The 16,619-nt window shown below is 38.1% G+C and overlaps 1 protein-coding gene across 2 annotated transcripts in view; it reads right to left on the bottom strand.

The window, feature by feature from the left end:
• The window catches only part of gak (cyclin G associated kinase), a 53,224-nt gene that overhangs the window by 16,870 nt on the left and 19,735 nt on the right, over window positions 1–16,619 (bottom strand). For both annotated transcript variants that reach the window (XM_088909843.1, XM_088909844.1), the window contains exons 6-14: window positions 16,458–16,583; window positions 15,660–15,749; window positions 14,969–15,104; window positions 11,484–11,596; window positions 8,664–8,775; window positions 6,113–6,239; window positions 2,383–2,432; window positions 1,860–2,008; window positions 682–804 (exon numbers count right to left, since the gene is read on the bottom strand). In XM_088909843.1, the coding sequence (XP_088765969.1) occupies window positions 682–804; window positions 1,860–2,008; window positions 2,383–2,432; window positions 6,113–6,239; window positions 8,664–8,775; window positions 11,484–11,596; window positions 14,969–15,104; window positions 15,660–15,749; window positions 16,458–16,583 (1,026 nt within the window). The remainder of the gene's footprint in view (window positions 1–681; window positions 805–1,859; window positions 2,009–2,382; window positions 2,433–6,112; window positions 6,240–8,663; window positions 8,776–11,483; window positions 11,597–14,968; window positions 15,105–15,659; window positions 15,750–16,457; window positions 16,584–16,619) is intronic.

Below are 16,619 nucleotides of genomic sequence, written 5' to 3'. Positions count from 1 at the left end.
GCAGTTCTTTAGGTGAGGCGTTGAACCAAAGCCTATGTGGTCATTAGAGATATGATGGAACTGATCAGAAGTATAGGGATGTCAACACATGGTTGGGCTATGTTGTATTTTGGGCTTGCACAAACTCCCCAAGTTTACAATTTAATTTGATTATTCTTATTCTTCACTAAAGACTTTAGTCAGGAGACTTTAGGTGCTCCTGGCACTTAATGGCTGCCAGATATTACCCAAAAGGGTGCTGCTCTTCAGTGGTGGATGAAGTACTTAAACATTTAGGGTTCCTTCCTACATGTCAAGATCTTTGGGATCCTTTGGGATGAAAATCACTCAACAAAGGCAAGCAATTATCATAATCAAAAACTATGAACGACCAATTTCAACCCATTTTGGTTCCCTCGACTAGCAACAGGTGAAAAGAGCTTGTTATAACACAAATGTATTGACTGCAGTTTTGAGGTAAACACGTTTATTTGCTGTGGAGTGTCTCATTAATCCTGCTAAAAATGCGGCTGGTGATAAATATAAAATATCTGAACAAACTTTTGATGGATTACACAAAGTTGAAAAAATATTACCAAGCAAAATATAAATCTTATCACCACAACAATGATTAAAAATTACAAGACTGATCAAAATCTGAAGTTATGAGCCCATCAATAATGTAAACGGAGTCAGACTTACCAGACAGTGAACAATACAGATATTCCTTTGGTCCTGTTTGAGCCAGAGGTGCATATTCTTGCAGATGCTGTACAGGTTTTTTAAGTTGGGAGCTCGCCTTGCTTGCCAGCCACATTCTGAAACCTAAAAGACAGGAAAAAAAGAGACCTCTTCATAATTGCAGTCTAATTGAGTGTCCTTATTACAGTAATATTCTCTACAGAATTTTCTGGTACGATGGTACAGGTGGCTATCACATGACCTGATGACAGCCACAATAACAACCCCAGCTGTCACTTCGCATTCAGTCAAGCTAGGGGTTTACAAGTTAAGATTGGAACAACTGGTACTGTGTTTTCTTCTTGAAGACAAAACTTCGACAAAACTGTTGCCTACCAGACTGATTAATGGTTTTATGAGCAAAAACATGCTTACTGAAAAAAGTGGACTGAAAAAAAAAAGCTGAATGATTGGTCTTCAGGTGTTTTCTTCTGGCTTCACAACAAAGCCTTAAATCAACATTTCAATATTTTATATTTCTACAGCAACAAGTAGTTTGGGATCTGCAAAGCAGGTGACTATAGTTTACAGTGAAAAGTGCATTTCAAAGCCATGATATTTCTAAATAAACACTATCTGAAAACCACTGCTACCCTACTCCCACTAGCCAAAGATAATGCTAGTGCATTATTACTTTATTATTTGAGAAAGAACCCTATAATTTTACCTCTGCAATCAATATACACTTAAATAAGTGTAAATTATAGACTTGCAAGCAATTCTAGATTACACTGTATCTGCCATTGCTAGAATGAGATGATAGAGAAACAAAAATTATTAAATGTATGGGATCTTTAACGGTCTGCTACTGTATGTAGAGATGTTTTGAGACCTCCTCCTTTGTGTACTCCTCCTCAGTACACGAGCGTGCCTGACCACCATACTGGGGTATTCATTTAAAAGTTCTAGTACTGAGGGAAGAGTACCGCCTACTGGTCCACCAACAGAACTTACAGCAGGTAACTAGAGCTCCCAGGTGGTCTTCCGTCCCAGTCATGATGGAACCCAGCCTAGATTAAGTTCCATCATTTGATGACAACAGGCTACAAGGTGGTACTGAGCCTTTTTACATTATAGATTCTGGGCAGGATACAAAGCATTAATAAATGCCTTCCTTCCTGCATCCCGTTGCAGCTTACCCTGTTGTGAAACCTGGAGGGCCGGTAGGATCGCTTGGACAGGTTGTAAACAGCATAGTGGCCTGCGTGTCTAGAGTCCAGGAAAAGCCTCACATCTTCAATGTTGTTTTTAATGGCAGACTCCACTCCTTCAGCTGGGAAGGACATCACTAAAGAGAAAACCATGACAACAAGGTCAAAATAAAGTGTGAAATGAATACTCTTTCAAAACTACTCCACTCCAGTCTTCATTAAAGCTGTAAAAACTAAGTATCTATGGGCATCTACAACATTTGGAACACAACAGAATTTAGGAATAAAAAAGGTAAAATTGCCTGACAAAACACAGCTGTTTTCAAGTGGGATTCAATCCAACAGAATACTCCTACTTTTACCTTCCACGTATCGTATGATAAAAAGGAACAGACATTTAAAACACTCCATACAGATTTTCATATTATCATGTTTTGTGAATGTGGGTAAATTACCCACTAGTAAAAGTGTGCTAATGAATATAGACCAGATAAATGATTGCATGTCCTACCTGCAATTCTTGAAGTGATGTAGGAAATATCCAAATCTCCCTTTGCATAGCTGGAACATAGAAGAAATATAATCAGTTGAAATGCACAGCCCATTAGTTGTAATGGACACTGTAGAAAATAATGTTTTTAAAACATTATGAGTTTGTGCTCTCAAAGAGGACCAAGACATGATTTAGTCCAAATTTAAATTTAAATCCACTTTGTAAGATCTGATAAGCTCCATGACTTTCCTTGCTGAAACAGAAACACCTAAACTCATTAAATCATGCTTTTAATACAGATTGGAGCATGCTTTTGAAACAGTTTGGAAATTATAGTGTCAAATTACACTAAAAAGCAGTGTCTAATTATGTTTAAAACCAACTTAGACCTGGGATTAACCAATTGCAGATTAAAGTTAACCAAGTGTAAATCAAGGACTGAGATTGTGTCTTTAAAAAAATCACTTTGATATTTAAGAGTATGACATAACAAAAAGACGAGCTTTAAGAAGTGGAAATTTGAATTGCATCAGCAAAGAAGAAAGAAGATCTAATATTTAAGGTATAATTTGGCAGAAGAACTAAAAAGCTAACATTACATGTGAAGTAGCATTGACACAAACAGCTGGCTTGGACAAAATGACCGAAAAACAACAAGAAAGAAAATTCTGTCACTGAAGGAAACAGAGAGAGGTTTTTAAACTTATTTTAATTTAATTTGTTCACCAGTAATATATCTAAGTGAGCCATGCTTTAAAGCAAGCTCTCTTGGTCTGTCTGTATGCAGCCACTGTTTCTGAACAGCTGGTCTAGAAGAATCCATGATCTTTTCTTTTCCATAACAGCAAATGCACAACAGAATGACTTTACTAAAACTACGTAAATATGAATTCTTCAAGAGGCTCAAAGAGGTCCAGACACAGAACTGCAAGTATTACAACTAAGAAATATCACGGTCATAAAAACAATGCCATTTTTACTTTAAAATACCAACTGCCGATGGAAAGAAAAATAATAGTTAGTTTTTAATTAATAAGCGCTTTCCAAGCCAAGTGACATTTATATTTTCTTACCCCCGTTCCCCACATGAATGCTTGAGCATGAAAAAAGTTTTTACTTTTGTCAGTCGGTGGCTCGTTAGAGAAGGATGTCAATCTTACAAATCCCCAACACAGCAAAACAAAAGACCGGTCTATTCAAAGGCTAATGAAACCTTAATCTGTCATGGAAGCCTTAAAAGCATAGAAAGTGACACTTTCTATTTGCCTAAACCTATACATCTTGCTATATTTTTAGGAATTAAAGTTTTGCTTCCAAAGTAATGTCCCCCTATCAGAACTGTGTTGAGTGTGTTTTCAGTTATAGTCTAGTTAAGGGAACACATTGGAGGTTGCCTTTTATACATAAGTCTTTTATACATAAAATGAAGATATAATTACATGTATATGCTCAAGACAGCATGATTTCTTGAATAAATAACACAAATATTCTTAAACAAAGAAGTCCAAGAGTTTTTGCTGTTTGTATAGATAGATACCGTGCAATAAATCCACTGGGGTGTCTAACGTTGCATTTAATTCCAAGTTCCTTCGTACCAAAATATAAGAGCAATTTTCTTTAAGGAAAGTAAAGAAATTATGCAAGATACTTTACAATCAGCACTGATTAAATCATAGAATGATGCTGTAAAAAAGCTGATTGTCCATGGTAGGGAGAGAAGTTTGCTTTTTACAAAAGTGAAACTGGGGACATGAATTACTTGTGGCTGGCTAAAGAACTCAGGGATTTTCTCTTTTCATTTTCTTTAACAAACCACTGGATTCACATAGCTTCCATATCTACTGTATAACGCCACATGCTTTTACACTATGTCAACAATCCGAGGGTGACATGGCTGTGCACTTTGTTCGTGACACTGCAGCAATTAGCCTTATCTATAATTTGAATGAGGAACATATAATTCACAGTCAGACATCTTTTAAAAACTATAGAGTCTATACTGTGCAACCTGTGATCAATTCCTGGGATTTGTCACAAGCACGATTTCTAGGGCTGCAGAAACCCAAAAAAACAGAATGATGTAGAAATATCTAAATAACCAATTACATTCATGGGATAGTTAGAGGGTTTTGCTACTCCTGGTAATAAGAATGCTTCAGCAGAGTGAGTAGTGTTTGCAGTGAGAAGGAATTATGTGAGCAATCTTGAGACTCTGCATTAAGCTAGAAATCCATTTCCTATCTAGGCTATATGCCAGCTGGCTTGCAAACATAGACACTGCACATTTCTAAGCAAAAACACAAAAAGCCTTTTTAGTATGCATGTATTAGTCTACATCTGTTTCTACGCAGCTAGTAAAGTTTAAAATTCAAAGGGCCAACAAGCTAAGGTTACACACATACCAAGCTCGGTACCGTGACAGTTGGCACACTGACACACGCACACAGGCCCGGAAATATTTACCTTTGGTTGCTATTGGATGTAGTCAAAAGACCATGAGCAGTGGTGCAGGAGGGAGTGATGCGGGAAAAAATGGGCAAATGATAGTTACATTTATGGAAAATTGAGGACCATGCAACGAAAGCTAAGAAAATATCCAGGAGGTCAGCATCACCTTTCCTTCAGCGGCTCCAAAATAATTATTCTGTTTTGCTAAAGTGTTTGTTATAATCAACTCCAAGCTGATAGCAGAAACTGAAACGTTTTGGTTTCCCTTCTAGTTGAAATCTGCCAATCCTAAAAAAAAGTTTTTGAAGATTATCAAAAGAAGTCTCCCCATACACTTTAATGCTGTTGTTAGACAGCAATATATTATAAGAAACAGGGCTGGAACACAGAGCAGGCAAATTGATTTAGTCTGGGTGCTGCTTGTGTAAGATACAGTTCTGTTACTATATGCTGCACCCTAATGATCAGACTAGGATGGTACGATAAGTTCCCCTTCAACTACTTCCACCTTTCAAGAAAACAGATGCAGTAAAGCAGTGATATTCACTCCTGGTCCAGAAAAGATACATTCCACCAGGTTTTATAGGTGGCTTACAATTGTCAATAAGTAAAGACTTGGAGACCCTGGTAAATAAGAAAAAAGAGAGTCATTTAGTGTACTGGATGGAATGAAAACAAAAAGACGTGCCGGCCCTCCAGGATCTGGAGTGAGTGTCAATGCAATAAAGGGTCAAATTAATGTTCGTGTGTTTAAGTGAGAAGCCCTGCTACTGGTGGTATTAAGAGTGGATGTGAAAAGTAAGATCTTACAATGCTAACTGACAGACAAGAGAAGAACTGTTAACCAGGGTATCCAATTCTGGTCTTGGAAAAGTCAATGTGTCTACAAGTTTTCAATGTCTATCTAAAGCTGCAGGACCTGAAGAGATTGGTGAAACTATTAAACTGGTCCAGTTAAGCAAGTAACTCGCCAATTTAACTCCTTAGACCGAAAACCCAGACGCACTGACCCTCCGGGAAAGGGATTGGACAGCCCTGACTGATTTAATAACAATAAACATTGATTAGTAATGATTAACAAAGCAAATATGCATTGCTCAGCAAAGTGGTGTTTAATATATTTTATTATTTTGAAGTCTTAAATAAATGAAAATAATTACTCAGCAATTGCATTGCAATTATTTCTAAATTGTTCAAAATGATAATGCAGAAGTTGATTTAAAAAAACAAGAAAACAGTCATGGTGACCATTTGCTGTAATTTTTAATAATTTCAACTCTCAACTCACACACTGACTCACCTGGCCACTGACTGAATGACCTTTGATGAGGTGTCCTTGATGTTTGACAAAAACCTTTCTGTTCCTCCTTTTAAGATATCGAAGAAGCCTCCACCCATGGACTGGTCACACTCAGAACCATAAACCCCTGAGAGAAACAAACAATTGTGGAGTGTTTACACATCTAGAAATAGCATGTAATATAACATATAGCAATATACAGGCCCAAACATACACATATATAACATTTTTCATATTTATACACATATGTATACACATATAAACATACACATATATAACATTTATAACAGCTCTCCACTGGAATATCTATATAAAATATAATGTCATTAAATGTTGAACAAATATTTCAAGATTTTTTCATATTATTCTGGAAAGAAAAGCAATTTTACACACGAAAGCATGTACCTGAATTCTCAAACTTTCACACACAAATATTATATATAGATGTACAGTAACTGTCAATTAGCCAATACCCACCACAGGGGAATGATTGTCACCTCTCATTTTTTAAAATTATATTACGTTACTTTTCTAAAAATAAATCCTGGTAAATTTCACATGCTACACAGCTAAGATACCAAAGACCTGACATGGCTGCTTTAAATCCTTAGGTGGTTTATCCTAGGACTGTGAATTTTCTGACAGAAAATGGGAAATACTAAAAACTTGTTGTATCTCAGCCATTTAGAACACAGAAGTTGAAAATGAAGCAATTTGGACCACTGCTCATTTGATAGTTGAGTTCCTATGCAAACAGTTAGAAGTGTCTGGAGTCCGTTACAGAAACTCTCAACTCCTTGGGTAAAGACGTGTTTTCTATTCTGTATCTGAAATGAATTCCCTTTAAGTTTTAAACTGTGAACCAATGGCATTGTTTTCCTTCTGAGCATGAAAAAGTTACCTGCATAAATCTTATCTGTATCCCTAAGGGTCTTGTATACTTGATTCAAATCTTATCTTAATCTCTTTTATTCTAGATTCAATAAATTTTGCTCCCTTAACCTGTCTATATAAGACATCTATATTTTAGTACTGAAACCAAAACTGAACACACTAGTTTACTAACTCCCCAATAAATGAAAATGACATTCTGTTACATAAAAGAATATAAATGAACACCCAGATATATATATCTACACCATGTATAGTGTATGTTACCACTGCCAGTGTGGATTGTTTTACACTTATCAATGTTAATCTGCATATTTAACGAGATGGCAAGCTGTATCATAAATAAATCAGGAAGAACTATGGCACCAAAACGAATCCTTTTGGCACACCATTGTGTTCTTGTGCCAGGTAGTCATCATTCCCTTTAACAGGAAGCAAAGCACTGCTTCTAGTTTAGTAACCAGTTCTTGATCCCTGTGCATACATTACTTTGGATTCCTATAGCTTTTAATTAGAGAATCAACCTTTTATGAGAGACCTTATAAAAAAAAATCTAGAAGTCAAAATATGCTATGCTTTAGTTTTACCTAGAATTATGTTGCTTGCTTAAACCAGATTTAAAAGGTCTCTACACAGATAAGGATGGGTTTTGTGATGAAACACTCAAAGAAAGTGGCATCACTATGAAAGCTTGTGGAGGTAATAAGGATTATGTCAAGACCACAGTAAATTCTCTTCTAATAAACAACATGATTCCTTAAGTCACCTAGCTTGAACTAACGTAGAAAGACAATGTGAATTAGATCCCCCATCCTCCACAACAGAAAGCCAAACTTCACCAGATGGCAAGAAAGCAAATCCTCTTACACCCCAGGAGAAGCCTTGTGTGTTAACCAACTCACATTTTAGAATTTATTTTCAAAACGTGCCTTAAACTTTTTCATTGATTGTTGTCCATTATAAATAAGAATATGTGGCAGTTTGGCATGATCTAAACACTTATTTACCTTCTTAGGACTGTGATCAACATTCTTTGAACAGACCACATGAGAACACAAGAATATTGAATAAGGCTCTGTAGGTTTTCCAGAGAAAAAAGCTTAGCATTTTCTAGGAAGTACAGGACTGAGCCCCACATCAGAGAAATCACTGATGTACCTTGGCAGCAGCCAGGCTGTAAAACTGTGAAGTTGAACGCTTTTGTTTTTCACTGCAGTTTTGGCATTACGGCCCCACACTATGTTTCTACATTAACTACACCAACAACATGGTGAATCTTTAATGTTATGCACAAACGTAGAAGCACCACCAGACCTGATTTGTTTGATTTCCTATTGCTGTTCGTATATTTGACTTATTAATGCTTATGTTAAAAAAACTGTGCCAGAGGTTTTGTGTCAAAGCCTTCCTTCAATGGTCTTACAATTGTTAAAATTCATCCAGAGACTATTGAGGAAAAAAGTGAAGTTCTTCACCTTCCATTTTACCTTAATACCCGAGGGTTTTATGAATCCCAGGAAAATTGATCCTGCTTAAGTTTTTGTTTTATTTTTTATTTGAAAACAACTAATTACAAGGCATACAAAAACAAATGGATATCATCTTGAACCCAGGTGCCAACCTGCATGAGACTGTAAGGACTACAGTAGCTTACTCCTACCTGCATTGTGCATGTTGTTGATCTGCGCGGGAGGTCGTGACCCCTGGGGTGGGGCACAGACAGAGGTCCGGGGTGTGGCGTTGTTCCCATAGCCTCCGTTCTGCTCCAGCAGCTGCAACGATTCATAGCCATTGTAAGAGGGCTTCCAAAAATAGGTGCTGAGGAGACTCATGGGAGATTCCAGACATACACGTTTAAAAAAAAAAAACAACCTTTGGTTTGCTCTAAGGCCGTGTCTTTTTTTACAATATTATGCTCTCTTCACACATAGTGCTTGCTCGTCTGCCTCCAGGGGAGGTGCAGTGAAGCTAGCCTGCTTTAATCAGACTTCTGGTCCACCTGTTTTCCTTACTGCTTATTACCAACTTGACCGCGTCTTCTTTCTCTCAGGAAGGTAAGCTCATTAGCCCACCCGTGAAGACCAGATTAACCCAGATCATCTCCCTAATTCTGCTCTCACACACACAGTAGAAGGCGCACCATCCTAAGACAGGAGAATGCTTTGCTGTGATAGAAAAATGTAAGACCGTGCACTCTCGTCCAGGCGGAGGACAAGGATGCGAAGCCTTCAGTCACAATTGCATGAGATCACCAAGCATTATGTCAGAGGTTTCAGCGCATCCTTAAAGAGATAAGAATTCCTTTGTTGCAGAGGGAAAATAATACAGCGCAGCCATGAATAGGGCTACTGACTTCTTAGAATGCAAGAATGCCAGATTTGCATTCGGGGGTGGACATCTTTTTGTTTTCAGAATGTTAGTGACGCTAAAGCAACGGGGCCACGGATGTTCGAAAACAAGGCCATTTATATGGAGTGGGGGAAAAAATCAAACATTCCAATAATGTGATCTTTACAATGGAAATCGCCGAGAAGTATGCATGAGATTGACAAAAAAACATGTATCCAGTCCAAACATCTGGAAGAAAGAGCGATCTACTGCTTCTGCAGAATTCAAACAAGCAAAATGTTAGCACCTTAAAGAGAAACAAATGCATTTTTAGCCATTTTTAAAGAACACTCTTTTAAAGTATTTTGGACTAGATGAAAATTATTAAAGCTATTCCTTGCAAGTTTCAGCTATCTCACTTTGCACTTATTTGCAGAAGACAAAGTCCATAAAAACATTTAAAAATCAGCTTCTCTTCATTTTACCACTTGCCTGAAGCGTTCAGTGGTTTCTCACTAAATTAGTAAGCAAGCAGTAGTTCAGTCTACTATGAGCTCACTCTGAGCTCAACAATCAAATATTGTAACACGTTGTGTACACAGTGGTCAGCAAACCAAACAGTTTTCACAGCCAGATGGAGTTTCCAGCAGAAATGCTAATCACCTCCCTTGAGCAAGGGGTGGAAAAATTAACCTTTCAAAACCGTGCTACATTTAATCCAGGATCTCTGGAAATCTAGGATTCCTCTGGAGACAAAAATAAACATCAATAACTATCAAATCATAGTCACAGAGTCATAGAGACTCAGTGCCCCCTCACACAGATTATGAATACCTGTAAAAAACCATGAACAGTCCAAAATTAAGAACTCTAATAAATACTGTGCTGGTACTTTAGTCATGTACACTGTTCGCCTCCGTGTACATAAAATTGTAATTATAAGCAGAATACTGGAAAAAAATACTTCAGGTCAGCCATTACCTATTCCTCACTTATGATCTTTTAAGAACAATACTTTGAACTCTCTTATACCACAGTATATTCCTCACTCTTGTGTGTGCTAGTTAAAACAAGTCACCCTGCAAAATATTGAAGATGTAGCAATGCTTTACTTGAATGAGACGATCAAATACTGTCGTGACTTATTGTCACACTACACAAAATGATATGCATACTTCTTTCCAACCATTTGTGCAAATGACATTTCAGACACAGAATTACTCATGATGGTTCATAATGAGAGACAGTTTCAGCTCAAAGCTAAGAGTAGAACTCCAGGTAGAGAGAAGCAAGGTAAAAATGGGAAACAATGAGCGATAAGAGGCTATGTATGAAAAGAGTTAGCTGTTTATGTTGATATGATGAAAAATACCACTGAAGCCTGACAAGGACTTTCTGCAGATGTAGCTCAGCAACAGTGGTCCTGGTATGTTTCTGTAAAAATTAGTCTGCTCTATGATTTTTATGCACGCTGTTTTATTGTGTTGTATATTTGTTGTGTAGTCTTTACGAAGGAGTTATGACTGTGTTTTTCTAACTCATTCAAGTAAAATGTTGTTTGGTGAAAAAGCATACCAATTAAAATGTCAACAGATTGTACCAGAACAGAAAAATAAAAGATTTCTAGGGGGACAGCAGTCTGTGACATAACTGAAAGAATGAAGAAGTTAGAATTATAATTTGCTGGAAACAGCAATCAGAATGGATCGACACTGGACACACTAAGAACAAAGAGCAGTACAGAATTGCTTCACTGAAGATGAAGAGAGACATGGATCTGAAGACATGAATCAGTGAAGGGGTGATGAAGGGGTGAAAGGGTGAACTGAAAAGGGCTCTTAATGATAAAGATGCTGAAACAAACACTGTATTTATGCTATACACTATAAACAGAATACACTCATATGTTTCTGACTCTTATTTTTTGACTGTTTTACAATTGACAAGCACAATAATAGGCAAATTAAATCATGAACCTGACGCTCAGAACTGCAGAACACAGGGAGCACACTCAAATCCAAATATCTTGGAAAAAGGTTTTTCAACACCACATGAAAGAAAAAGGATTTTATAGCAGACGTTGACCTCAGAAATAATTAATCAGTTTTCAAAATGTAGTGGGCTGATTTTAATAAGAAACAACAGACTTTACCTCAGTGATGGGAGACTTAGGGTTGACATTTCTGACAGCAGAGATCTCTTGCAGCTGGTTCACCAATTCTGTGATCGGCAGTCTGTCTTCAGGGTTAACCTTTAACATACATCCTAGAACAGAAAAAAAAGCCTTATTCTACTCCTATTCTACTTCTAACCTGACTCGGATGTGGCTGTCTCTATTCTCATTAATTGCATCTCTGACATAAAAACCTAGATGACTCAAAATTTCCTTCATCTAAACTGTGACAAGACTGAAGTCATGCTTATTGGCACCTTCCAATTAAGCCAGTGCAACAACCCTATCTGTGGATTGTACTGTTCTTGAGCTTCAGTCAAAATTGAAAAACTTGGGGGTGAAATTTGATTTTGGCTTCACATTCATCCCACATGTGCAACATATTGTCAAAACTTAATTCTTTCACCTCAGAAATATCGCCAGACTACATCCTATGTTACTGCTATCTGTTGCTGAAAAGCTGATCAACTCATTTGTCTTCTCCCAAATTGACTAATGTAACGCTCTACTCACTGGGGTTTCTAAATCCTAAATAAACAAACTTCACTATGTCCAAAATCTGGCAGCCAGAATACTGATTAGGTCTAGTGCAAGTGATCACATTACTCCTATCCTGGAGTCCTTCTACTGGCTTCCTGTCAGATTTAGTGTTCAAAATCTTCATGCTCACCTCTAAGGCTGTGCATGGCCTGGCACCTCAGTACCTGTCTGAGCTACTATCGCCCTACTCTCCACCTCGCAACCTTCACTCCTCTAATTCTGGTCTCCTAACTGTTCCCCAAGCCCGTCTACACTCTACGGGTGACAGGACCTTCTCCTGTTATGCCCCAGAGCTCTGAAACTCTATCCCTAAGGATATCAGAGAGTCACCTTCCCTCTTTCAAATCTGCACTCAACACTTTCTTTTTTAGAAGAGCCTTTACTTAACTGGTTCAGTTATATATCCCTTTGCCCCTGCCTTATTCAGTACCCCCTACTATCTACTATCTACTGTCTCCTCTCATTGTGTATATCTTGTATATTTTTTTGTTAATTGTTGCCATTCTGTAAAGTGCTTTGAGAAGCCACCTTTAAAGGCACTACATAAAATAAAGTTGATTATTATAAGTTGATTATTATTAAAAGAAATGATAAAGATTACTACACAGTGACAATTGCTAGGAAACAGATGTTGTATTTTTCTTTTCACAATGTGGGGTAATGGTAAAGTATAACCACTTGTGAAAGTATAGTGAGGTCATAAATGCTTTATTGGTAGTTTTCGGACAAAAGTGTGGAAACTGAGAGAAAACAAAGTAGATTTCAACAGGCTGGTGAGAGAAATGAAAAACAACACAGAGGAAACAGAGGAGCCTTCAGCTGAAGAAGAGTGGACTGAGATGAGCCACATCCTAGAAGAGGCTGCTACCAGGGATTGTGGAAAGACAAGAGGAGGCAGACCGAGGGAAAATGAAGAGTGGTGGTGGGATATGGAAGTTCAGGAAACACTGAAGGAAAAGAAAAAAGCATACAACGCACTGAAAGATGGCACTGGAGAATTACAAGAATATAAGAGACTAAAGAAGGTAGCAAAAAGAAGTGTAGCAAGAGCAAAGGAAAGAGCCTGGAAACAATGGTATGAGAAACTTGAAACAAAGGAAGGAGAAGACCAAATCTACAAGATTGCTAAACATAGAGTGAGACAGAAAAAATATATTATCCGGGTGGCAGTACTCAAGGATGGAGAAGGCAGAGTCTTGATTAAAGAAGAACAGATCAAGCAAAGATGGCTGGAGTACTTCAGAAATCTGTTAAATGTAGAAAATGAGAGGGAGACCCTAGTGGAGGCAGAAGCAGTGTGTGGACCAATCCAAGAAATTTCAGTAAAGGAAGTGACAGAAGCTATCAAAGAGATGAAAGTGGGCAAAGCAACTGGACCATCAGGAATAGTAGCAGAACACTTTAAGAACCTCGATGAAGAGGGGATTCAGTGGCTGACGAGATTGCTAAACAATATTGCAAAGGAAGAGAGAATTCCAGAAGAATGGACAAAAAGCAGTATGGTTACCATCTACAAGGAGAAAGGAGACCCAATGGAGTGTAAAAACTATAGAGGAATTAAACTTCTGGAACATGGACTGAAAATCCTAGGAAAAATTCTGGACAAGAGACTCAGGATCCACAACTCACAATTTGGATTCTCAGCGGGGAAAAGTACAACAGATGCCATTTTTGTGATGAGACAGTTACAGGAGTAGAGAAAGGGAAAAAGCTGTATGTGGCCTTTCTAGACTTGGAGAAGGCATATGACCGTGTGCCCAGAGAGGTGGTGTATTGGTGCTTGAGGAAGAAAGGAGTACTAGAAAGTATTGTGAAGTTAGTTCAAGCAACCTATAGAGATGCAACTACGAAGGTGATCACACAACGGGGAGAGACAAAAGAGTTTGAAATCACAGTTGGAGTACACCAAGGATCAGCACTAAGTCCTTTCCTTTTTATAAACATTATTGACACACTGACAGAGGAGGTAAGAACAGAAGTGCCTTGGGAACTCATCTTTGCTGATGATGTGGCACTGATGGCAGATTCAGAAGTAGAACTACAAGAGAAAGTGTTCAAATGGCAGAGGAGTCTGGAAAAGGGTGGACTGAAAATGAATGCAGAAAAATCTGAAATAATGGTAATGGAGAGAAGAGGAGATACTATGACCAATGTTGAGGAGATAAATAGAGGAAAACTGAAACAGGTTGATGGCTTTAAATACCTTGGATCAAAACTGGTAAAGGGAGGAGAAACACTGGAGGCAGTAAAACAAAGAGTGAAAGCTGGATGGAACAAGTGGAGAGAAATAACTGGAATAATCTGTGACAGGAAAATTCCTAGAAAGTTAAAGTGCAAAATGTACAAGACTGTGATTAGACCTGTACTATTATATGGAGCAGAATGTTTGGCAGTTGGAAAGAGGGAAGATAACTTGATGAGAAGAACTGAAATGAGGATGTTGAGATGGATTCTGCAGATTTCAATGAAGGATAAGATCAGAAATGAAGAAATCCGTAGACGATGTAGGGTGGTGGATGTGGTTGAGAAGATGCGAGAGGCGAGGTTACGGTGGTATGGACATATCATGGGGAGGGACGTTGAGGAAGTAACAAAGAGGGTAATGGAATTTGAGGTGGAAGGTAACAGGGGAAGAGGCAGGCCTAGAAAGAGATGGATAGATTGTGTGAGAAAAGATATGGAGGTATGTGAAGTGAGTGAGGAAGATGTGCTCAACAGAGACAAGTGGAGAAGAGCAACCAAAGCAGCTGACCACAGGACAGTCTGGGACTAAGGCTGTGAAAAAGAAGAAGAAGGTAGTTTTCGGATCATGACTCACAGCTACAGTAAACTGTGGAGCAGTGTAGCACTACTACAACAATTCTTGCATCTTGAGAGTAACTATTGTGTCAAGACACTTCCAATGAGAGACCGCCAATACTTACGAATGAGGTCGTGAAAGACAGTATACTTGGTGTCATTCTGTGGAATGGCGTATTTCCCATTGACTATCTGAAGCTTTGCTCCTTCTTCGAATGGGTGCTGTTTAAAGCACAGCAAGAAAAGAATGCAGCCCAGGGCCTGGCAATCAAAAAAATCCCAATAAGTAAAAATTGTATTCCACAAAAATAATTCACACAAAGGTGAGATTTCAAAATAAAGTGAGGCATGAAACATCAGCAATCAAAATAAGTCATTTAATGTTAGTAATTTATTAATTTAATGTGCTTTTCTTTCTTAAAATTTAGAATCACCAATTATTTTTGTTTGTTTAATTCCACTCAGGATATGCCAGCTGTGTGTTTTGGACACCTTAGCTCGCTCATTCTTAACTCCATGTGCCCAAGTGGTACAGAGGCATATAGCAGTATGCTCAGGCCATAATTGGTGAAAATGTTGAACAAGGAAAAAATATATAATTCAGGTTTATACCTCTTTTAAAATGTTCTATCCGCAACGAAGATGCAAGCAGCTAAGAAAATGAACATACATCAACAGTATGAAGGACTGAAAAAAAAAAACTAAAACGCACAGTGCTCATGGCAGCACAAATTCTTAAGATTCGTAGCCTGTGCTTTTGATTTCACCATAAGCAAGCTATGCTGGTGCTCTAACCACTCTGTATTCTTCACTTACCCAAATGTCTTGCTTTTCATTGATGGGGTAATTTGAATACAGGTCTATCATTTCAGGTGTTCTATATGCAGGCGTAGTGTTCCGCGTTATCTGCAATATAAGGAAATCAAGGTAAGGTAAAGCTAAAGAAGTGCACCCTCTCTCCGGCCACAAGGTGGAGCCGACAAGCCATCTCAACTTCCAGTCAAACATTCTGACAGTGGGGCCTGTAAAGCTCTTAAGAAAAGTAGTAATCATTGAATGAACTTAAGGCACAGAAAGCAGAATATAAAAACGTAACTGAAAAATATGTTTTTCTTGAAGGTCATGAAGCTATAAACAGACTTTAACATGTTGTGAAATTTAATAATGAGATTCTAGTTCTCACCTAACGCTGTCTCAACCGCTCTGTCACTTATCTCTCCCTACACATCCTCTCGCTCTCTCCAAGAACTTTTTATTTCACTAGTCAGCTTGGCTCTTGTGTTTCTCAGTCAATTTTTTTGACCCCTCATGGTCATTTTATTGATATTCCCTAATGATACCCACAAAGTAGCTATTTGCACTTATTCTTTAAGGTTGATTTTTTAATTTTGCAAGTCACCATAAGGGCCCATTGATAACCAAAATATAATAATGTGAGCTCCCATTAATGATGTATTTCTTTTTTTGCATTTGGTGTTGTCCTTTGTCCTTGTAGTCCCCCAAGACAATTTTCAGAAAGAAATGAGCCTGCAATCACACACTTAAGCAAAGGGGGGTCTTGTCAGTACCCTGGCTGCGTGCTACACAGGCAATGACAAGAAAAGGAACACAAACCTCATCTTCAACCATGGATCTCTTCTGGGCTGACCAGGTATAGTCTGGGTAGTGTGCAATGGTGGTGGCACTGCCGAAATCGCAGAGTTTAATCGTTCCCTGGTGACTGATGAGAAGGTTCTCACTCTGGAACAAGAGAGTAAAATTCCCTGATTATTTCTT

The sequence above is a fragment of the Atractosteus spatula genome, chromosome 3, assembly GCF_055471065.1.
Source record: "Atractosteus spatula isolate fAtrSpa1 chromosome 3, fAtrSpa1.hap1, whole genome shotgun sequence".
In the NCBI taxonomy this organism is placed as follows: Eukaryota; Metazoa; Chordata; class Actinopteri; order Semionotiformes; family Lepisosteidae; genus Atractosteus; species Atractosteus spatula.
Note: the sequence above shows the minus strand (reverse complement) of the source record. Positions and strands in the feature narration are given on the sequence as shown.